This window comes from Benincasa hispida, chromosome 5 (genome assembly GCF_027475165.1).
Source record: "Benincasa hispida cultivar pf3 chromosome 5, pf3_genome.v1.1, whole genome shotgun sequence".
Classification (NCBI taxonomy): Eukaryota; Viridiplantae; Streptophyta; class Magnoliopsida; order Cucurbitales; family Cucurbitaceae; genus Benincasa; species Benincasa hispida.
The window spans coordinates 58014625-58037123 of NC_143482.1; the positions used below are offsets into that span (position 1 = coordinate 58014625).

General features: G+C 32.1%; 3 protein-coding genes across 6 annotated transcripts; 2 read left to right on the top strand and 1 right to left on the bottom strand.

Annotated features, from left to right (window-relative positions):
* The first annotated feature begins 546 nt into the window (after positions 1–546).
* LOC120077147 (Pectin lyase-like superfamily protein) lies at positions 547–4608 on the top strand. Of its 3 annotated transcripts, none has more exons than XM_039031049.2 (6): positions 547–863; positions 2152–2292; positions 2423–2599; positions 3101–3390; positions 3495–3723; positions 4240–4608. In XM_039031049.2, the coding sequence occupies exons 2-6, from the start codon at positions 2173–2175 to the stop codon at positions 4465–4467; spliced, it is 1044 nt and encodes a 347-aa protein (XP_038886977.1). In that variant the 5' UTR covers positions 547–863; positions 2152–2172; the 3' UTR covers positions 4468–4608. The 3 variants fall into 3 exon arrangements, with proteins under 3 accessions (XP_038886977.1, XP_090170337.1, XP_038886976.1); XM_090314211.1 differs by having other exon boundaries at positions 549–863; positions 2152–2196; XM_039031048.2 differs by having other exon boundaries at positions 586–1120.
* A 3756-nt stretch (positions 4609–8364) lies between these two features.
* LOC120078127 (damage-control phosphatase At2g17340-like) lies at positions 8365–16131 on the top strand. Of its 2 annotated transcripts, XM_039032347.2 has the most exons (13): positions 8365–8786; positions 9212–9277; positions 9682–9748; positions 9859–9927; positions 10368–10508; positions 10649–10777; positions 10910–10996; positions 11773–11847; positions 11935–12012; positions 12123–12200; positions 13731–13793; positions 13895–13987; positions 15848–16131. In XM_039032347.2, the coding sequence occupies exons 1-12, from the start codon at positions 8617–8619 to the stop codon at positions 13973–13975; spliced, it is 1104 nt and encodes a 367-aa protein (XP_038888275.1). In that variant the 5' UTR covers positions 8365–8616; the 3' UTR covers positions 13976–13987; positions 15848–16131. The 2 variants fall into 2 exon arrangements, with proteins under 2 accessions (XP_038888275.1, XP_038888274.1); XM_039032346.2 differs by lacking the exon at positions 15848–16131 and having other exon boundaries at positions 13895–14208.
* Positions 14374–16083, bottom strand: LOC120078128 (cysteine protease XCP1-like). Its single transcript, XM_039032348.2, has 4 exons — positions 15526–16083; positions 15191–15426; positions 14878–15018; positions 14374–14768 (listed from the first exon to the last, which is right to left on the bottom strand). The coding sequence occupies exons 1-4, from the start codon at positions 15983–15985 to the stop codon at positions 14553–14555; spliced, it is 1053 nt and encodes a 350-aa protein (XP_038888276.1). The 5' UTR covers positions 15986–16083; the 3' UTR covers positions 14374–14552.
* Positions 16132–22499: the final 6368 nt, after the last annotated feature.

Below are 22499 nucleotides of genomic sequence, written 5' to 3' on the forward strand. Positions count from 1 at the left end.
CTAACTTTTTTTTTTTTTATACGTGGAATGAATTTAATGAATTTCATATTCGGTCTAAATTAATACTATTTTGTAAAACCATTTGGTTTTCTTTGATGAGAAGTTTGAAATGAATAATATAAAATTGAACTATATTCCATATCTTGAGATTGGAAAGAATAAAAAAAATGCAATTAATATCTTATTCCAAATAGGATGAATACAATAATTGGATTATAAGATTTTTTTTTAAAATAATGTTCATACAAACAAATTATTATAGAATACAAAAACTAAATGACATAACAACTCTTCACACTCAAACACAGACATATGAACTAGACATAACAACTTTGCACATCAAAACGTAGAGATATGAACCCAGACATTTTAACTCATACATAACAACTCTGCACACCCAAACACAAATATCAGAACTCTCCAAATATTAGAACTCTTCAGATATCAAACTTTCCACATCCTATATCATCTCAGCGCCCCAAAAGTTGAGTTAATTTGGCAACCAAATTTATCATATAAAGATCAAGAAATTAAGAATGAATATATATGATATAACAGAGAATCTTCTATTTTGCATGATTCAACAAGCATCATATTCATGACGCTCAGTCCACACGATCTCTTCCAACTAACACTCTCTCAACCTCCGCTCCACCGATCTGGCGGTCCGACGACCTTCCGGTCGCCGGGCAGCGCGGCCGATTTATTTCTCTTTTCCATGTGTGCGACGGTTAACAGCCAGAGACTTAGTGGGGGGAAAGGAGTTAACGACGGTTAACAAGGGCGAATTCAAAATCGCCCCCATTTTCTCAGCATCTCCAATTGCAAATTTAAACTCAAATACCGTTTCCATTCATGGATCGGTAAGCTAAACCAATCTCTTCCGATTTCAATTTCATCGAGCAGAAGCATAGCTTGTTAAGCTATTAGCATGAATTTCCCCTTTCACACCACATTGTTTTTGTTGCTCTCATCTTCCTGTTTTAGCTCAGTTCTTAGTGGAGAAAATTTGGAAGCAGACGTTTCAGAAAGCTTATTGCGTTACAGAACTAAGAGTTCTCATGTTTTCAGTGTTAGAAGCTTTGGTGCTCGAGCAAATGGCTTGACTGATGATAGCAATGTCTGTTTTCTGTTTGTGTTGTGTTGTGTTGTGTTTTTTTTTTGTTTTTTTTTGTGAAAATTGTTTGAGATTTTAGTTGATGAACTGAATTCCTTAAGCTCTGTTTCTCCCTTCAACTGCTGAGACTCTTCTATGCTGCAATTTCCTGTACTTTTTTTCCCTTTTCATTTTTTGTGCCATTTCTTTAGCTCACAATAAAGGATAACTTTGTTTGGAATTTTATTACATACATTTTTCCTAAGGATTTCCATGAATCTATCCTTTTGTGTTTTCTAGTTGTCTACTCATATTTAGAATTGTTCAGTCAGATGTTTTCTTTTACTTAGCCCAATTTCTTGCTTGGTGGAAATGAAAATCCAGATTCCTTCCAAATGGCGAGTTTGATACATGTGTGGAAGGAGTAAAAAGTGTTTAATGGCAAATTACTTTATGTTTGATTCTACACTCTTAAAGGGGTTTTAGGTGCTTCCCTAACAATCACGGGGTTTAAAAGTACTATATATATGTGCTTTCTCGTAAAACAATTTAGCTCACTTGAAAGGACAACTTTGTTTGGAATTTTATTGCATACATTTTCCTCAAGGATTTCCATGATTCTGTCCTGTTATATTTTCTTGTTGTCTACTCATTCAAAATTGTTCAATCAGTGATTCAGATGTTTTCTGTCACTTAGCCCAATTTCTTGCTTGCTGGAAATGAAAATCCAGGTTCCTTCCAAATGGCTACTTCAACACATGTTTGGGAGTAGTAAAAAGTGTTTGATGACAAATTACTTAATGTATGATTCTACACTCTTAAAGGGATTTTAGGTGCTTCTCTAACAGTCACAAGGTTTAAAAGTACTATCTATATATGTGCTTTCTCATATAGCAATTTGACCTTTTTAAAAATCGACAATATATTGCTTTCAAACATGATGATTTTGAGTTGGAAGTGGTTTTGGTCCTGCGAAAAAAGCTCTTGAACACACCCTTACAAGAGTAAAAAGATTAAGGTCACTTTTCAAAAGTTTTCATTTGCTTGTGATTCAGGCCTTCCTAGCAGCATGGAGGATGGCCTGTGGTTCAGCTGGACTGGTAACTTTCCTTATTCCAAAAGGAACCTATTTGGTTGGTCCAGTTAAATTTTCAGGCCCTTGCAAAAATGTGTCATCTCTAACAGTTAAAATGAAGGCAAGGGTCTAGTCTTCTTCTTCTTTTGGGGTTTTCTTTATTATTATTATTATTATTTTATTTTATTTTATTTTTTAATTTGAATTTGAATTTGAATTTGTTTGGTTTGAGCTCAAATTTCCTTTTGCAGGGCTATTTGAAGGCATCAACAGACCTGTCGAAATATGGTTCTGGTGCAGGTTGGATTGAGTTCAGATGGATGGAGGGGCTAACCTTGACTGGAGGTGGAACCTTTGATGGCCAAGGCGCTGAGGCATGGCCATTCAACAACTGCCTTGATGACTACAATTGCAAACTACTTCCAACTGTAAATTCCATACCACATTTTGGTCTGTTTGATTTTTAATCAGTTTGTGTCTTGAAACATTAGAAATTGCAAGAACTGTTCTATTGCTGCCATTTGAAGCACTAGTGAAATTGTTTCAATGAACCATTTCAAACTCGTCCTGAAACATTAGGAATTGCAAGAATGTTCTACTACTTCCATTTGAAGCATTAGTAAGATTAATAATGCAAATCCATTCCGAACTCAGGTCTTGAAAGTTTAAACATTAGGACTTGCAAGAAGCGTTATATTGCTGCTATTTGAAACATCATTAAGATTCTTACAATGAAACGTTTCAAACTCATGTCTTGAAACATTAGTACTTCAGAAACTGTTTTGTTTCTGCCATCTGAAACATCGATTGAAATCTTAAAATGAGTGATTTCAAACTCATGTCTCGAAACATTATGAATTGCAGAACTGCTCTGTTGCTGCCATTTGAAAAGTCGGTAAAATTCTTACGATGTCTTGATTCCTTTTCAGAACTTGAAATTTGTGGCTATGAATAACACGGTTGTTCAACACATAACTTCACTGGATAGCAAGTTCTTTCACCTGGCTTTAGTACAATGCAAGAGGTTCAGAGGTAGCAAACTCATGATTTCAGCTCCGGCAAATAGTCCCAACACTGATGGCATCCACATTGACCGAAGTTATAACGTCCATCTTTCTCAATCACGTATTCAAACTGGTGACGACTGCATCTCCATCGGACAAGGGAATTCTCAAGTCACAGTCTCCAGCATCAACTGTGGACCTGGCCATGGGATCAGGTACATAGATTGCTGCCAAAAGGTTTTATGCTTCTGTCATCTTTTAACTTGTATTCAGCTACTAGAAATAGCATTCTGGATGACATGTCTTTTGTTCATTGCAGCGTCGGAAGCTTGGGAAGATATCGAAATGAAGGAGATGTAAACGGATTAGTAGTTAAAAATTGCAGCCTCACAGGTACCACCAATGGGATCAGAATCAAGACATGGCCAAACTCTCCTGGCAGCAGCTCAGCCACAAACATGACATTTGAGAACATTACCATGAACAACGTGTCCAATCCAATTATCATTGATCAATCATACTGTCCGTTCAGATCTTGTTCTCTTAAGGTAAGTCAGTGCTCTCTCAACATAATCTTTGTACGAAAAGTGATTGTAAAGTTTTCTTCATGCGAGATCAATATGATATTGTTTAGGTTTAAATATTCTTTAAGCCTTTGGACTTTCAAGTTCGTTTTATCTTGGGTCTCTGATCTTGCAAATTTGTTCTATTTAAGTCTACGAGCTTTCAATTTTCATGTAGTTTAAGTTTCTGAACTTTCAAAATCTCTATTTTAGTACTTACATTTTTCTAGTTCATAAACGTTCAAAAGATTAACTAATACAAGTTTAGAGAGACCCAAATAGCATTCTCAAAACTTAAAAACTAAAAATGGATATTTTGGAAGCTTAGATACCAAAATGGAACAAAAGTGAAAGTTTTGGGACAAAAATGACATCTAAACATGTTTTTTTACAAGTTTAGTTCAAGAAATATCATTTCTTAAACAAATTTCAAAATTATGGCCAAAAATCATTGAATGACAAATGCATTTCTGAGATGATCAAGCTGATTCATTTGGACAGGCACCATCTCTAGTGAAGCTGAGTGATATTTATTTCAAGAACATAAGAGGAACCTCTTCCTCTAAGGTAGCTGTGGCATTAGAATGCAGCAAGGGAATCCCATGTCAGAATGTGAACCTTGAAAATGTTCACTTGAATCTTTCATCAGGGGAAAACCACCCATCTTCTACTTGCAAATATGTTAGAGCCAGGTACATTGGCACCCAAGTCCCACCCCCTTGTGCTTAAGATTTACAAATCATATGTTTGTAGTTTGCTTATGTTGCAAAGCATATTTATATGTTTTTAAACATTGGCCTAAACATTTATAGCTTGTGGAATCTAGAAATTATTCTATCTGGTTAAATTTTACTAATATCTTTGTTGTAATTGCTATGTTGTGGCTCATTGCTTGTGTGTTCTTTTAAGGATGAATATTTGAAAGTATGATTTGCAAAAGATGTACTATATCCAATTCATTTGTTGGATCTTTTGGGGTTTGTTTATTTTCTTCTCTCTTTTTCCTCCTCTTTGATAACTTAGGAAAGATGGATATTTAGAGATATGTGAGTTTTTTAAAAAAATGCATTAAATTTAAACAAGTGGACATGATAGGCCTTTTTTTTTAAGGTAGAGATTTAAACCTTAACTTTTTGGTTGAGTGCATATGTCTTAATCAGTTCAATTATCAAGTTGACACATGATAAATTCAATCGTTATCATCAACTTTTGAGATGATGATTGGTGTCTTTATCTCTATTGTCATGTTGCAGAGGATACATTAATATCATTCTACATTCATTTTAGTTATAATACATTTTGAGGAGTTGTGAATTCGCCAAGTCAACTTTCACGTTTCACTATATTTTTATTTGTTGAGCTTAACAACATATACAAATACCTATTAATCGAGTGTATGTGTCTCCCATACTGGAAATGTGTTCATGTTGGCATGCAATGTTAAATAATGTTTACAATTAACAAATAAGGAAGAAGTTAATATATGCCCAACTAAATTAAGAAAAGCATTTTAATAACCTCTCTCTATCGATTATAATGGTTATATGTTACCTCAAACATCAATTAAGTTCAAAGTTGTCAACTTATATACTAGATTAACATTAATTAAGCAAGATCAACAACATTACATAAAGGTCAAAGTAAGTGTAAATCGACATTAAATGATACATACTACCTTTTTTGAAGTTGGAGGTTCAAACTCTCATACACTCATTTTTCATACTAAAAACCAGCAACATTATTTCAAGCAAAGACGATGAGTCGGTCAAATAGGTGATCAGATTGAGACAAAACTTTCAACTTTGAATAATCTGCCACTAATTGAAGCTATACATGAAGGATATAGCAACATTTTTCGAAACCACTAGAATGACATATAACAATTGTTGTAAATAGTTAACTCCTAATTCAACATTTTTTTTCTCATAATGCCGAGAATTTTCAAGATCACTATTGCTAGTTGTGCAACATTTACTTTACTATTTGTTGTATAACAACTGTTAAAATTGTTGATACTTTATGTAGCAACAATTTTGAAGTATAAAACATCACATTTAAAGCTTATATTAGTAACAGTTGTCAGACAACTTCTACAAACTTGCATTATTTCAAATTTTCAATGGCAAGAAGGATTTGGTAACCACTACAAATATAGCATCTATGAATGTGCACTAATTTTTTTTTTTTTTTTTTTAATGTTACTATAAAATATAGACATTGTAGTTAATTTTTGTCGATATATCGACATTTTATTAATATTTTCACATATCTATAGATTCGACATCAACATAAAAGGTGAATCGACATTTTTATTATATTATAAAAAAATTTAGGAAACATACAAAAATAAGCAAGAAAATACCATTAATGTAGTTATACTATAAATAATAAACATTTTAGTTTGTTTAAAAAGTGTAAAGTATCTATTTATAAATCTAAATATTTTTGTTTAAATTTATTCACTGACATCTTAAGAATGTTTTCAATCCGGATATTTTTCGTAAAATTGAGACAACCACCTGAACCATTTAAATCTTAACTATAAAATCATTGCAAAGGTAAATAAACTTAATAAATAACAAAAAAAAAAAATGTATGACTAACTAATTGTTGTACATGTGGACTAAGAACTTCCAATTTATTGGTTGAACCACCAATAGATTGTATTGAATGAAAATTATGGTTATGACCACAGTCAGTGTAGACAGTGAGACAATAGTCTAAGACCCCATTTTGAGCCTCATATTTTACATCTATATATAATAATAATAATAATAATACCGATATCTATTTTATTTAATTTTTAATAAAATTAAACTTAAAATATAAAATAATATGCTTATTAATTTTGATACAATTTTGCTTATAATACTGAAAATACAAATTATTAAAAAAATTCATAACGAATGAATTCATAAATTCTCCCAATTTTGATTAGCTCATATTTTAAATTTATTAACCTTTTATCTTTTTATTCATAATTCTTTTCAAATTTTCTTAAAAATCTCAACCATTAATATAACCCCCTCAAAACTCTTGTAAAGACCTTTTATATTTCTTATTTTATTTTATTTATTTATTTTTAAACCCAAAACCCTTCCGATTTCCCTCATAAATATATTAAATTTTTATTAGGCATGACTATATGATATGATATTTATTTGCTCTGTGAGTAAAGTCTTACAACATAAAGCTATGCATATTGATGTGGTTTAGATCACTTGAAAGGTTTAGTTTCATTGTTAGAAAAATATAGAGATAATAGATTCACAGATATTATGATTTCAACAAAAGAAATTGCAAATGATATGGAAATACAACCAATATTTCGTGAAAAAAGAATGATTCAAAGAAAAAAAATAATTTAATGAGAATGTTGATATTGAAGAAATACGATCACTTAAAGATTCTTTTAGAATTTATTACTTTTACTATATTATAGATCAAACAATTCTATATTATAGATCAAACAATTTCTTCACTTAAAAATAGAATAGAACAATTTCAAATATACGAAAATATCTTTAACTTTTTATTTGATATAAAATTTTAAAAGTCATTGGATTATGATTTGAAAAGATATTGTATTAATTTTGAAAATAAATTAAAACATGATAAATTTTCTAACATTAATGATTTAGATTTATTTTTTGAAGTAAAAATATGAAGGGAAGTCTTGCAAAATGAAATTGATTGTCCTATTAAAATATTAAATTATATAAGAAAAAAGGTAAATGTTTTTCCAAATGCATATCTTGCTTATAAAATATTACTAACAATAGTAGTAATGGTTGCTTCATTAAGAAGCTTTTTAAAAATTAAAATTAGTTAAATTTTATTTAAGGTCGACTCTGTTGCAACAAAAATTAAATGAATTGACCATATTATCCATTGAAAAAATATATCAATGAACTTAGATTATCAAAATTTAATACATAATTTTGAATCTCAAAAAGCAAGAAAAAATTTTATATAATATTTTTTATATTAAGGTCTCTCAATCAAAGTTTTGCCCAAGACCTCGTTTGATATCAAGTTTATGAATTTCATCCCGTCAACATTAAACATTACTCAAATGATAAAAAAATTTCTAAAACATTACTCTAGATTAAAAGGTTAAGGTTCGAACTTCTCGCACATGACTCAACTAACTCATAATTTGTGTTACTAACTAAAAGATCTATGATTTTGTATTAAAATAAATGGTTCAAATTGGTCACTATATTTTATTAAATACGAACTAGACAAAGCTAATTTATAATAAATACTCTAGAATTTTACCATTTGTTTAAAAAATACTACGATACTTTCAAAATTCTAATATTATCTCTAAACTTTCCTAAACATTATGGAATTTCAATCCAACATCAAAATTTAAAATCATGACCTAAAATGATATTATAATCTAAATTTTCTTTATAAGTTCCACAACCATTCATATTTCTTCTTCTTCTTCTTCTTTTTTTCCTACAATTTTAAAGAATTTATACTCAAAAGAGAAATTTTGAAAATTTGTGAATGTTAGATGGGTATTATTGCTACAAATATGTGAAACAGGTGATAAAGTATTATTATTATTTTTTTAAAATTAAAAATAAAAAGACGATTCTCATTCCCTAGAACGACAGATTTGCTTACAAGATTAGAATAAGATTAGAATAATATAAAAGATTTCTTCAAAAAAGAAAAAAAAAAAAAAAAAAAAAAAAGAGAATAAATAAAACGACACGTCGTTTCTTACTCTTTCCCTGTCCCAGCTTAGTCCCATTTTCCTCTTCCCTCTGCTTCAATTGCTCTGCATGAGAAGCGTGCATTTCAATCGGAAAACCGCCGGAAGCTACCAAAACCCCTGTCGAATCACATCGAAGCTCGCCGGAGATGGAGAGCGCGTCGGAGCTGGTGCCATTTCCACTGCTGCTCACGCCGATTGAGTCCAATTACAGAGCCTGCACCATCCCCTACCGATTCCCTTCCGATAATCCTCGCAAGCCTACCCCCATTGAGCTCTCATGGATCAACGTCTTCTACAATGTTATCCCATCCTTCAAGTACATCCGATTTCTCTATTTCTTCAATTTCCTTTTGTTTCTTTTTTCAATAATTGCGTATTCTGCTGGTGGGAAGGAAGGGGAAGCCAACAATTGATCATTCTGTTATAGTTAGCGATGTGGACGCGATCTGATTTATTGAGTCTTTGTTGCTGTTTGTTTTTATTGAATGTCTGGCTGATAGAGAGATTTCAGTATGATCGATACTCGAGATTGGTTTTCTTTCGGAAAATAAGATAAAACAATTGATTTTCTAGGACGGAATTCATCATTCATTTTTCTTGTTAACTCGTTCCATTAACAATATTACAGCTTTTGCGTTTGTAAGTTTCAGTCAATCTTATAAAAATTTAGATGGCTATGATCTCTCTTAGAACTTGGTAGTACTTTTCCAATCTTATTGATAGTGGTTTTGACATTTCTAGAGAACGGGCGGCGGGTGATCCCACAGTCCCAGATGCTGAAGAAAAAGCTGAAAAGTTTGCCCAGAGGTGAACTTTTTCTTAATGTTGTTACATTATGTATTTTTATTTTTCCTTATGTATCCCTCTATAAAAAAATTGCGTTGCTTCTTCCTATTTAAGATCATAACCACACATTAAAGCAAGTATAGCTGCTGTATTTAGGAAAAATGTTCTTGATTTAAAGGATTTATCTCGCTTCTGCCGGATCAGATTAGTTTGTCAGCTTGAGATTAGCCTTTGCTGCATCTACAGAATACACTAATCCTATGTAATATCGGTTATTATTATTATTATTATTTTTTACGAGAAACAGTAACGAGAACCTTTGCCCTTTTGTAATTTCATACAATCAATGGTGTATCGGTTATAGAACTTATTGTAGAAAAAGAATGATATGGGTCTCATTTTGTGCTTTGTATAATTTATTGAAGGTATTCTCAAATACTTGATGACTTGAAGAAAGATCCTGAAAGTCATGGAGGACCTCCTGATTGCATTGTGAGCCAACTTTAGTATCCAATTTTTAGAATTTCTAAATAAGTAAATAAGAATATGCTTGGCTTACACCATTTAATTTTCATGAACTAACTTATTATTAAAAATTGTAGCTTCTATGTAGACTTCGGGAGCAAGTCCTTAGGGAATTGGGGTTCAGAGATATATTCAAGAGAGTGAAGGCAAGTATATATTTTTCTTCAATTAAATAGTTTCCTTCAAAAAGGGAAAAAAGAAAAAAGAAAAAAAATAACGTAGAGATGTCACCTAGAAGTGGTGGGAATTGGGAAATATAATGTCTTAAAGGGGGATAATAATGGTTCTTGGAACTGATATAAATCAGCTTGCACTCTGAGTAGACTAGCATGAATGCCCTATGATTGGATACGGATGTAAAGATCCTTGCAACCATTATAATCTCCCTGGGGTCATGCAACCTGATATTGAAGATGTCATGAGCATCTAATTTCTATTAACCATTTACTCCACCAATGTTGATAACAAGGGGATTTTGGATATTAAAAAAGAGATCAAAGTCGCTCCACGGTGATAAAGTCTCATCTTGTGTGTCAACCATGGTTACACCCTTCTGATGTCTTTGTATCTTGCTTCCTACTAATAGGATGAAGAGAATGCAAAGGCTATTACCTTATTTGCTGATGTAATTCGTTTGAATGATGACATTGAAGATGATGAGAAGCGTTTGGAGAATCTGGTTAGAGGAATATTTGCTGGGAACATTTTTGACCTTGGTTCGGCTCAGGTGGGACAACCTTTCGTTGTGAAGTGATTATTGATTCTTGATCGCACAATTTTATTTTTTTCTAATACATATAACTGATTCTAATTACTTGAAGACATGTTGAGCGTTAGTTTGAAGTGAAATTAGTTCATGTTTTGAAGCTAGCTGAAGTTTTCTCGAAGGATGGTATGTCTTTCTTAGCGAGTTGTCAAAATCTAGTTCCTCGTCCTTGGGTGATTGATGATTTGGACACATTCAAACTCCGATGGAGTAAAAAGTCATGGAAGAAGGTTAGTTTAGTTTAGAATGTGACTTTCTGAATGTGTTCTATTTTTTAGCATGGATGTTGATATCTGAACATACTTTAACTCAGTTATTTGTTGAAGCTAATGAATAACAGGGGCTATTTTACATTATGACAGGCTGTAATATTTGTTGATAACTCCGGTGCAGATATTATTTTGGGCATTTTGCCATTTGCTAGAGAGTTACTTCGGCGTGGAACTCAGGTTTAGCGGTAGATCTGGTTTTGCATATTACACAATCATTCCATTTGAAAACTCTAAATTTTACAATTGGAAAATTAAACTACATGCTTTTGTGTTAGTTGAAATTGATTGAAATGTTATATAAGAGACAAGAGAAAACTGTATTTTGTTATTCATAATTGTACCTTTCATGATTACTCTGTCAAACTATTCATCTGATGCTTATGTCAAGGAGTTAAAGATTTTCTGTTTGCTGTCTGAACTCTGTACAAAGGAGAATTATATTTGAAATAAGAAACTTTTAGATTCAGCATGGAAGTAGCTGTACTGGACAGGTTATAAAAAGAAATCCTAAACTCTTACCTTCCCCCAACTTGGTGTGTTTTATCGTTTCTTACTAGTAAACTATGGGTGTCCTTTCTTCTTTTAGTATGTGATATTTTTATTCAGTGAATACTGCTCAATGTAGGTTACCTTTAAAGAATGATCTCATCTTGACTCAAGCGATCAAGCCTGTGAATCAGTCTGTTGGCATTTTAGTTTACTTGGAAGTTAATATCTATACTTTTATTTCCTCAAGGATAAATCCCTACTGTGTGAATCATTTTATATATATGTCTTTGGAAACTTCTGTAAGTTTCTATGATATGTTTTTCTTAAATGGTACCATAAAGTTTTCAAATTCAATTGGGTACTTTTCCAGAAAATAGGATGCTCTTGTAATTATTACGTTTTCTGTGTTGCCATTTTGAGTATAATTTACTTTTTTTCTATTTTTCTTTAAAAATAATCTGCAGGTTGTCTTAGCGGCTAATGACTTGCCCTCAATTAACGATGTAACTTATCATGAACTAATTGAAATTTTATCACAGGTAGCTGAAAGTGATATTTCATAGTTCTTAGTATTTATGAATTCAATGTTTCTATTGCTTCTAATTTATCATTTGGCAACTTATCAGCTGAAGGATGACCGTGGACAGCTTGTGGGGGTCGATACTTCCAACCTTTTAGTTGCCAATTCTGGCAATGATTTGCCCGTAAGACATATGCAAATTTATATGTTTGAACTTGTTGCGTGGATTTATAGGCTTTTGATATCGTTCATGTTAGTTATGTGTAAGGATTTTTTGTTTATGTTTCCTTGAAGGTCATTGACCTTTCTCAAGTCTCCCAGGAGCTTAGTTACCTGGCAACCGATGCAGATCTAGTTATCTTGGAAGGAATGGTGAGTTCTCATTAGTTCATCATGCTACTAAAATTAATTCTGAAATGAGTTCATTGTGTTAAATTATAAAGTTGTCTTGTTATCGTATTAATGTCAGAGTAAAGTCCATTGTAGTTCGAAACTCATTTGACAATATTTCAAGGTGTTATTTAGAAAGAGTAAAGCTTGCCTGCTGGTGGGTCTGCACCTGCAGCCACCACATGGCAAGATCTTATTGGGATATGTGTTTTTTTTTTTTTTAAAAAAAGCTACACTGAATTTACGCTCTGTTTTGGAAGTGTCCATGCTTTTTTTCATTTTTCATTTTTCTTTTAAAAACTTTGTAGTTTGCATTTCCCATCCAATCTGGCAGCGCTAAGGTCTTCCTCCTTCATCCCATCGTCGGTGCATTTCTCAATTTACCGGTGTTTGAATGACGTTCCTCAGCCCATCATAGGTTCATCTTTGTTCCTCAACCCCCATTCTGTTAAAATGGTTCCAACAAAAATCCAAATCTCCACTTGATGAACATTAAGTCTAAAACCATAGTAAAAACTCATCCTCCTCCATCCCAAAACCTTCTGTTTCTTCTATATAAAAGCCATTGTTGCATCAATTTTTATCTTTCAATTTCTGCCTAGCATCATCATTTTGGGGATTGATGGCTAGGTGATGAATCACATAGTTGACAATGGAGTTGTTATTGGTTTGAATTAACTCTGTTTCATCATGTTTCTGCTGTTCTTCTTTCAACTTTGGTGTCGATGTCTCATCCAGTGGTAATGTTGTGCAAAAATTTCATTTTGTCAGAACAAAATTTGAAGTTCTTGGATATTTTTTCTTCAGTTCTTCCAAATTGGGAACTCTGCTCCTGGGTTCGTTCTTATTTTTTGCTTTGATAGATACTTGAGTTGTTCTTGCATTTGCAATCACTAGAAACTTTTATTTTTGTGGATGACAATGGACTGGTCGGCGATGGGATGAGGGAGAAAGACACTGACAAGAAAGATGGGAAACGGTGAAGTACGTTTTGGGTTGATGCAATTTACGAGTTGAGAATAATAAAATAAATGACACATGGCACAGTAAAATTTTGTCACGTGGTGGGCTGCTGATGCAAGGTGCAGGCCCACCAGCAGGCAAATTTTTCTCATATACTTCACAGCTTTGGGAGTCGAAAGGTAAAATAGAAGTTTTCGAAGTGTAGGAGCATAATTGAAACAAACTCCAAACTTCAGGATTATTTTGTATAATTTAACCTACTTTATATTTATAAATATATACATATATATGTGTGTGTATGTATGTATGCATGTATATATGCATACATACACATACATATCATTTGCTTTTCAGTTATCCTAAAATGATTAAAAGCAAACAACAATTCTAAAGGAGTCCTAATTTTGGCATTCAAACGAACCGTGTGAACATTCTCTACTTGATTATAGATATTTCTACAAGTTAACTGAGAATTGATTTTTCTATGGTAAAACAATTTCATTGGAAGTCAACTGATGAGCTGTTTGATTTTTTACTTAACATTTGCAGGGTCGTGGAATAGAGACAAATCTTTATGCTCAATTTAAGTCTGATTCGCTAAAGATTGGCATGGTAATGATTTCTCTTTTGTGATCATAAATGTTGTTTTCTCAAAATTAGCCTAAACAATAAACAGATTTGTTAATTTACTAGTGCTTTTTCTTGATTTACAGGTAAAGCATCTGGAGGTTGCAGAGTTTCTTGGTGGAAGGCTCTACGATTGTGTCTTCAAGTACAATGAAGTTTCTAGTTGATGTCATCCTTTGGTACATCTGACCCCATTTTTTTATATCATTAAATATTGGATCATTGTAGGATTATTTATTAAGCCCCGGCTGTTGCTTGAAAAATGCCTTCCTTTATTTACGTGAACGAACTTGAGTAGGCGTTTCCATTTCGTAATTGTGAAGAGACTTGAGAGATGTATTTTTATATATTAGAAATTAGGAAAATAAATATAAAAAGAAACCCTGGAGAATTGTTGACATACTGCAGTGAGTAATTTTCCTTCATTATCTATTATGTGAAACCTGGATTTTTTTCCCTTTCTTTTTGTCGTTATGCCACCCTTTCTCCATTTAGTCTTGCCATTCTTTTGGCCATTTGTAAGGGTTTCTTTTGAAAGAAACTTTTCTGGTAATAAGATGCAATATCCTAAAAGGAGTAGCAGTTTATTTCATGTCGAACCATTACAAATCTGGTCCTTTTATTGATAAAATGCAGTAGAGAAGTTATGTTTCATATCGATTTGAAAGGAACATGGAGGAAAAGGAAAAAAAGAATATCGAAGTCTCCAAATAATATAGAGACTAGAGATTTAGCTTCATTGGATTATTTCTCTTTGGTTGGATAAGAAGCCATTTGGTTGATTCCACATAGTCCTTCAGGTTTTCCTGTATTTCTCTTCATCCTAATATATCCATTTTCTCCCCATTTTGGTCCCCATGAGTTCTTTACTATAATGTAGTCTGTTCCCTGTGATGAACCATATCCAACGGCTGTCACGCCGTGATCCATGTCGGTTCCACAACGACCTGTGAATATTCCCTATGAAGTCGAAAGACAAACCAATGATTTCACGGTTAGGTCAAAGTGAAACCATCCATTTTAAATTGTTTATCAAGGGAAGTAGAAGTATGACGCGTTACAATCTTACCCCTTTGTAGAATTGAAAATTTCTGCCAGAAGCCTCAATGGCTACACTGACAGGTTGGTGACTCAATGCTTTTAGGAGACTCTGTTCATCGTTTGCTGGCACGTCTTCGTAGCCACTAATGGTCACTACCTCAAATTGTTCCTAGGGATTATAGTAACATGTTTTTAGTAAATAGTAGGAAATGCAAGCCAGTGTTTTCAAGGTGACCCAAGGGCGCACACCCAAGGCTGAGAGGCGAGGTGACCTTGGACCGTGGCACCTTGAAAACACTGGTGCAAGCTTTGTTTGTGTTTTTAGAAGATTAACTATTTACCTTTTCTCTAATACATCTTCCTTCCTCCATTAGATATGGGTAGTCTTCCTCCTTTCTAAGTCCAGAATTTGACATTATGTATTGGAAGGCATAATCCATCAAACCGCCATAGCACCCATTGTTGAAGCTTCGGTCACAGTCGATCAATTCTTGTTCGGACAAGGAGGTTAGATTTCCAGTGACAATTTGGTTTATCCCCTCCACTGCTGCAACAGTCGAAAATGCCCAGCAACTCCCTGCATTCCAAATCATATTTTTGTTCAAACATCATCTAGGAAAATTTTGAACTCTTACCATAACTAGGTAGAAATAAATAGATGGGAAAAGAAAGAGACCGCAAGAGCCTTGGTTCTTGACAGGAGTAACAGCTCCTTTACTTCTCCAATCAACCGACTCGGGCAAGTCCTCCACATCTCTATAACTAAATCCACGAGACGACCTTTTCCTTGGAAACTCAATTTTCAATCCCAAATATTTACTCTTAAACTCTTCATGGCTCAGGTCTGCAAATTCATTCAATCCCAGCCAATAGCTAGAAACCTTCTTGTTTGTCTCATCAATGTGCTTCAAATTATCAATGAATATCTCAAATCTATGGAGCTTCTCTTCAATACTCTGATACTTTTTACTGTGCTTTTTCATCCATGACTCGAACAGCTCGATGGTTTTATCCATGGAGGCTAAGTGCTCGGGGGAATAGCCTACAATCGAGAAATCGTGAGCAATTGCGTAAGTGATGAATACAGTTGCAAAGAGGATGAGAGTTGTTTTGGAGAAGAAGGTAGAGAAAGCCATTTTTGAATAAACTCTTGAAGGAAAGGAAAGAACTTGGTGAATGAGTATAAAGGGGTTGGGATTCTCCTTATATAATGTTTGTTTGGTTGATTCTGTGGGGTTTCTTTAAAGTGAAGCAGTTTATACCATTTCAATTTTTTTGTCTATACTGTGTCTTTAAGATTGGTTCTTTTCCAGCCTTTTTCACCAAGTTATGTTCATCATCATCATTATTTGAATATTAGGTAAATGGCTAACAGGTTCACTCTAATATGGTAAAATTTAAGCGCTTGGCTGAAAAATCTTCTAGATTCATCTTTCTTTTTTTCTCTTTTTCTTTTTTTGGTTTAAATTGAAAAACTCACCAAAGGTAGTTAGCTCAATTGGTATACAGATGTGTTAGTGACTAAAATGTTTGTAGTTTGAATTCTCGAAAAAACACCCGATCTTACAAACTGTTTTTCCCTACATATATATATATTTGGAGATGTTTGACTTTCAAGTTAAGTGTGTATTTCAACATTAAGTTGTGTTGGCAAATGAAACTTACATTGGCATCATATATAAACTTTTATGGGTTATATATTTATATATTAATTGTGATGGCGGAATGGGAGACTAAACAATTCATCTTGAGATGGTAGTTGGTGTTAAATTCTATTTACTGATCAATGCTCGAGTCGACAACTTTTATGGAGTCATATGTCCATCTCCATAATTATTATACTAAAAAAAATTATAGATTGTAGAAACTAGATTTTTTTTAATCTGTAATTTATGAACCGAGGTTACTAAACCATAAAGAATATATTTCTAGGACAATTTTGTAAGGCTGATCAATGTTTTACCATTAAAAATCTTATATAATGAGTCGTTAACATGACAATGAAAGGCTGCTAGATAGACATACGTGCCTAATGAAAAGTATCAAAAAAAGAAAAAAAAAATTGTGGGCTATGTGGGTTGTGTTTATTTATTTATTTTTATTTATACCATACGTGGATGGAGAAATTGAAACTTGACTTTGAGGTTGTCAATATAAATTTGATTTAAGTTGTTGGTCCCAACTTTGTATCTTGTCTTGTGTTCTATCCAATTTAGAAGTGTTTATATGTTTTTTAGTACAATAATTACACAAACGAGGTATTAAAATTCGAATTTCAAGGGAATAAGAGCAAGTTAATTGCTATTAAGCTAAATTTACTTTGCTATATCAATATATGTTCAAACATAAGTTTATATCTTTTAGAATTTGAAGAAAAATAGTTGTCCATAAACTTTCGAGTTTTTATCTTGAAGTTAAATTAAAATTTTAAAGTTTAGGCCATAAACTTTCAAGTTTTTATCTAATTAACCTTTTCTCTCATTTTAAATATCGGCTAATATGTTTCTAAACTTCAAAATATTTACTAGGTTTCTTAACTTTCAACTTTGTGTGTAATAGATTCTTTAAATATTGAAAAAGTTTAAAACTTAATTGATTTAATATATATAAAATTGAATTTTATATCTAAATCCTAAATTTCATATTTGTGTTTAGTATTTTTGTTGTTCGAATTTGCCTACCCCTAACTGTACTAAAAGGTGCTTCTATAAATTTTAAAAAAATATCGAATTAGTGAATGACTTATTAGACACAATTGAAAAGGGTTCGGTGGATGAGTGATCCAAAAATTAGGTAAAAAATGCGAAATGTCTCAGTTTTTGAAAAAAAAAGTGTCGAATGACCATTTGTTGACGTCAAATTGGGGTGAAATTAATTAAATATACTGACGCGTACGCGAAAAAGCAATCTTGCTCTTGCTTGCATGCGGAAAAGACCCACTTTTCTTTCCCTTCTCGCCGGTCTCGATCTTTCTTTCTTCGCCAGTTTTGCTCTTCCTTTCCTTACACAGTCTTGCCAGGCATCCGACATCAACAATCACTCTCCTTGGGTTGCTTGTGTGAACTCACTATGCCAGAGAAGAAGAAGATGCAGCGGAGAAGAAATCGGAAAAGAAGAAGAAGATGCAGTGGAAGAAGTCGGAGAAGAAGTCTAGAGAAAGGAAGAGGAAAAAGAAAAAAGGAAAAAAAGGAAAAAAAAATGGAGAAGAAAACAAGAAAGCAAGTGCAATGTCGTAATTTCACGTGATCATAACATCATCAAAGGGTCATTTGATATTTTTTTTTTTTCAAAATTTAGGTCATTTGGCATTTTGGACCTTTGAAATTGATCTTTTGGACAATATCTCTAATTAAAAATTCAATAATGTACAAAATTGAATGTTTAAAAACCTATTAGATATTTTAAAATTTTAAAAGTTTATCTAGATACATTTAAGAATTCATGAATCTATTAGAATTTTATTTTTAAAATTTGTTGATCAAATGAACACAAAACTTAAACTTATAATTTAACTAAAATTTTAAATAGTTTTTAGAAACAAAATCATCATAAAATACTTAATATTTTTCTACGTTGTTTTTCATAATCGATAATTGAACATAACTGGAATAATCGACATGATGGAGGGAAGAATTGAGACTTATAAGTGGAAATTATTATTTCTTACTTAAAAAAGCTTTGGGTTTTCAAAACTAAAATCTTATTTAAAAACGGTTTTTCCTTACCTCTTTTAAACTCGTTCAAGCTTTTAATTTGAGGGCCGTACAACTGTTGTTACCAAAATGCCCTTGAAAAAGGCAAAATAATGCTTGGGTAATGGGTATCTTTACTATTTACGGTGTGTTTAAGCCAGAACTATCCTAAGACTATAATAACCGTCTTAAATGCTCTAGTATTTATTATTTGCTATCTTTTTACTATTTTACATTTATCATTTTTTATTCTTTATTACAATATTTACTATTTCCTTTTCAAACTAAAATAGTTTACACCTCAAACATATATTATTATAACTCAAATTAAAATAATCTACACCTCGAAAATAAATTATTATAACCCAACTATAATAATCGATGACTATAATAACCAACTCCTTATCCTAAACATCCCCTTAGTTGTTTGAAATCCTCCCACTTTATCACTCAACGGTCTCTCATTTCTTTCCATAAATTTTTCTAAAAAACAAAGATGGCTTCCTCTCTAAAAAAAAACCTCTTGCCCTTCTCTTTATATTAGTTTACTTCTAGTTAGGGTTTCAATCTAACATACCTTCAATTTTTATAAAGGTTCTTTGTTTAAATTTAAGGTTTCTTAAAAGTTATTACATTCGATATTTGAACTGTCTGCCTCTTCTATCTTGGATTATATTGGAGGTTGTTGTATGATTTCTAGTTATACAAGACGAAAAAAAATTAAAAAATCGTTCGAAGAAAAGAGAGAACAACGATTCATAAGTGGATTTGAAACAAAAGGAACGTTTGTTGAAATCTACTAAAAAATTCTTTTAAACAAACGGATTAGGGTTTGATAAACTTCTTTAAAAAGTTGGAGTTTTTTTTTTTTAAAAAAAATTAAATTTTCCATAAGCTTTTCTGTCTTTAGTTCCCCTAAGAAATCGATAAAAGAGTTCATTAATTTGACAATTAAACAACATCATCAAATCTTAATTGCAACTGCCAAGTAATGCTAAAGTTGGCACATGAAAGAAGTTCAAGACAATGAAAAACAAGGAAGAATGTTATAGGACCAAGGATAAGAAATTAAACATGAAATAATCAAACAAGCAACAAAAGTGGTAGAAAGCTAAAACTCAGACCAAATGAAGCCCAGATTTTTCAACTGTGATGAATCCAGGATTTCATGTCGCTCGACATAAATTCACATAAAGTTAGAAGCTTAATCCATGAACTTTTATATTTGTGTCTATACACTTTGTGTTTTTATGTCTAACAAATTTTTAAAGTTTCGATTTTATATTCATTAGGTCCCTATTTAAAATGTTAAAAAACATTAACTGTCATCTCAGAAATAAGTTTGACTTTGTATTTAGTAAGTCTTTTTCGACATTTATTTTAACACCAATATATCTATTAGTTACAAATTTGAAAATTTGAATTGCTAAAAAAATTGAAAATTGAAAATTTGAAAAATCTACCATCTTGATCCTTATTCCTAAGATTTGTAAATCTTTCATATCAAATTCTTTAGATAATTTAGCTTTTATCTTCAGGAACCTGCTATCAACTAGTTTAAAATGTCAATGTCGACGAAAATATTGAAGTGTTAATTTTACATAAATCTCTATGGAAATATCGATTTAGATAGTTCTGAAAACAATATAAAAAGAAAAAAAAAATCTAAAAATAAGCTTAAATTAGTACATGAACATTTTATAATTTTTAAACAAGTTAATATGCTTATTGTTTTTATTATATTTACATTAGTGATATTTTATTGTTTTTTTAATGTTTCGTGGCTTTTTCTATCATGTAATAAAAATATCGATTCACCCCTAACGTTGATATCAAATCCATGGAAACATTAAAATATCAACATGTCGATAGAAATTTAATACTAAGCTATCAACATGTCATCAATATATTGCACTAAAATAGTGCACAAGTAACTCTCGAATCTTATGTAATAACAATGATATGCTTAACACCTCTGAAATCCATTGTTACACAAAATTATTAAACTTTATCACTATCTGAGAGCTTATTGCAATCGAAGTCTGCTGCAATACATTTACAAAAGAAGGATCGCTCCCTGATGCAACCGAAATTTGATGTGACACAATTACATTAGTATCAGTAGTTTTAAACCCGCTCATGGTCACATTGTCTACCTTTTCATTTCCAACCTCCCAAAATTGGTCTCATTCCCGACATCTTGCATGGTCACATTAACAATGTATATGACTCCCTAGTTTCTCATCGAGACCACTGATGAAAAAATATACGTTCCATTACTATCACTAATAAGAATAATACCCTCCTCTTTACATACTTGTTTTCTCCCAATATTTTCCACGGTTGTATGTTGCCGTATTTGTTCAAAACTTATGAATATTTGAAGTTTAGAGAGATTTGCCACCCAAAGGAGAAATTGAACATCTTTGTCGTCCATTATGTATACTAGAGGAGATTCATAATCCAACTTATATTTCACCCTCATTATAATATTGAACTTTGACAAACAACTTTTGTGAGTTCATATACACGATCTCTCATTCCATTATACTTTAGTGTGATTGGCACTATGATACTCTTCAATCGTCCTCCACTATAACATTGTTCCTTGTCATCCCATGAACCACCATATCGAATGAATAGAGACTTCATGTACCTTAACTAAACATAAAAAAAAATAGTAATTAAAAAATAGTTATATCTTAAACTTTAACTACTAATTTCACACTCCTTTCTCTCGCTCTTGCTCCTACTTTTCACTCCCCATACCGCATTCCCGATTCTCTCTTTTCTTTCCACGCTCTCGATTCATACAAATTTAAAACTTGCACTACCCTCACTTGCCACTACGTGCGCTCCTCTCTCGTGATTATAATACACCCTCTTCATCATTATAACACTCATTCGTTCTCTCTTAGTTAAATGAGATGCCACACAACCTCAAAAATAAAAATGAATCATAAGTGTATACATGTACTTTCTTGACACGTGAAACTAATTATCTACGATGATTCAAAGTCCTTTATAACATTGCAATGTTAAACTTTTCAATACCTTGTACGTGGCTGGTTGTGGATTTTTTTTTTTAAAGAACGTGAGTTTTGATGTGGTGTGTTTTGTAAGTCTTTGGGTTAAGGGAAACATAACATAACTTGCAAATCACTTTAGTATGAATTGGTTTGAAAGGGTTGTGAGCAATGTAAGTTTATTTGTTCCCATTTCAGTGTATGTTCGTACAACAGAGTCTGATGGGGAACAACGACGATGATTTAGTGGCAGCACAAAGGTGACACATCTGTGAGCGAGAGAGTGAAGGAAAATGGAAGGGATAGAGAGAAACAGTCGAAATTTAGAGAGATAGAATGAATGAACGGATGAAAGAGATAAGAATGAATGAACGGATGAAAGAGATAAGAACCTCACCACTAGGAGCGACCACAAGTGGCGCTTCCATATTGACGATGACAGGGGAGCAAATGACAGAGCAGTATAGTGTGACATAGAGATGTCCAAAGGGTAGGGATGACGAATTCCCCATCTCCATCTCCACTCCTATTTAAATTTCCATTCGTGCGAGGATCAGGGCACAAGATTCCCCGCATGGAATTTGAGGGGATCCAGTCCCCACGAGAAAATTCCCCATTTTCTTACTTTTGGTAGTTTAATTTTTTAACAATCTTGTAATTTATTTTCAACCAAATAAAAATTTTAAAATTTTATAAATTAAATGAGTCATTCCAATACATTTTTTAATTTTAAATAAAACATTATAAAATCTCTTACTAAAAATAATAATATTATGTAGGAAAAGGTAATTAAAATTTCATTCTATTCTATAATTTCTAAAAGTTAAAATTTAAATATCACAACAACATATCAACATATATGTACAACACTCAACATATATCTAAAATTTAAATATATATATATATATATATCAACTTTAAAATGTTTTTAA

Bases quoted from the DNA above. Each gene is read 5' to 3' on its own strand.
- LOC120077147 (XM_039031048.2), top strand. From the start codon at position 932: ATGAATTTCCCCTTTCACACCACATTGTTTTTGTTGCTCTCATCTTCC. The intron at 1,121-2,151 runs GTCTGTTTTCTG...CTTGTGATTCAG, and splicing joins GCTTGACTGATGATAGCAAT to GCCTTCCTAGCAGCATGGAG. The intron at 2,293-2,422 runs GCAAGGGTCTAG...TTCCTTTTGCAG, and splicing joins CTCTAACAGTTAAAATGAAG to GGCTATTTGAAGGCATCAAC.
- LOC120078127 (XM_039032347.2), top strand. From the start codon at position 8,617: ATGGAGAGCGCGTCGGAGCTGGTGCCATTTCCACTGCTGCTCACGCCG. The intron at 9,928-10,367 runs GCAAGTATATAT...TCCTACTAATAG, and splicing joins ATATATTCAAGAGAGTGAAG to GATGAAGAGAATGCAAAGGC. The intron at 10,778-10,909 runs GTTAGTTTAGTT...ACATTATGACAG, and splicing joins GTAAAAAGTCATGGAAGAAG to GCTGTAATATTTGTTGATAA.
- LOC120078128 (XM_039032348.2), bottom strand. From the start codon at position 15,985: ATGGCTTTCTCTACCTTCTTCTCCAAAACAACTCTCATCCTCTTTGCA. The intron at 15,019-15,190 runs GTAAATAGTTAA...TATAATCCCTAG, and splicing joins GAAGATGTATTAGAGAAAAG to GAACAATTTGAGGTAGTGAC. The intron at 14,769-14,877 runs GTAAGATTGTAA...TCGACTTCATAG, and splicing joins ATTTTCAATTCTACAAAGGG to GGAATATTCACAGGTCGTTG.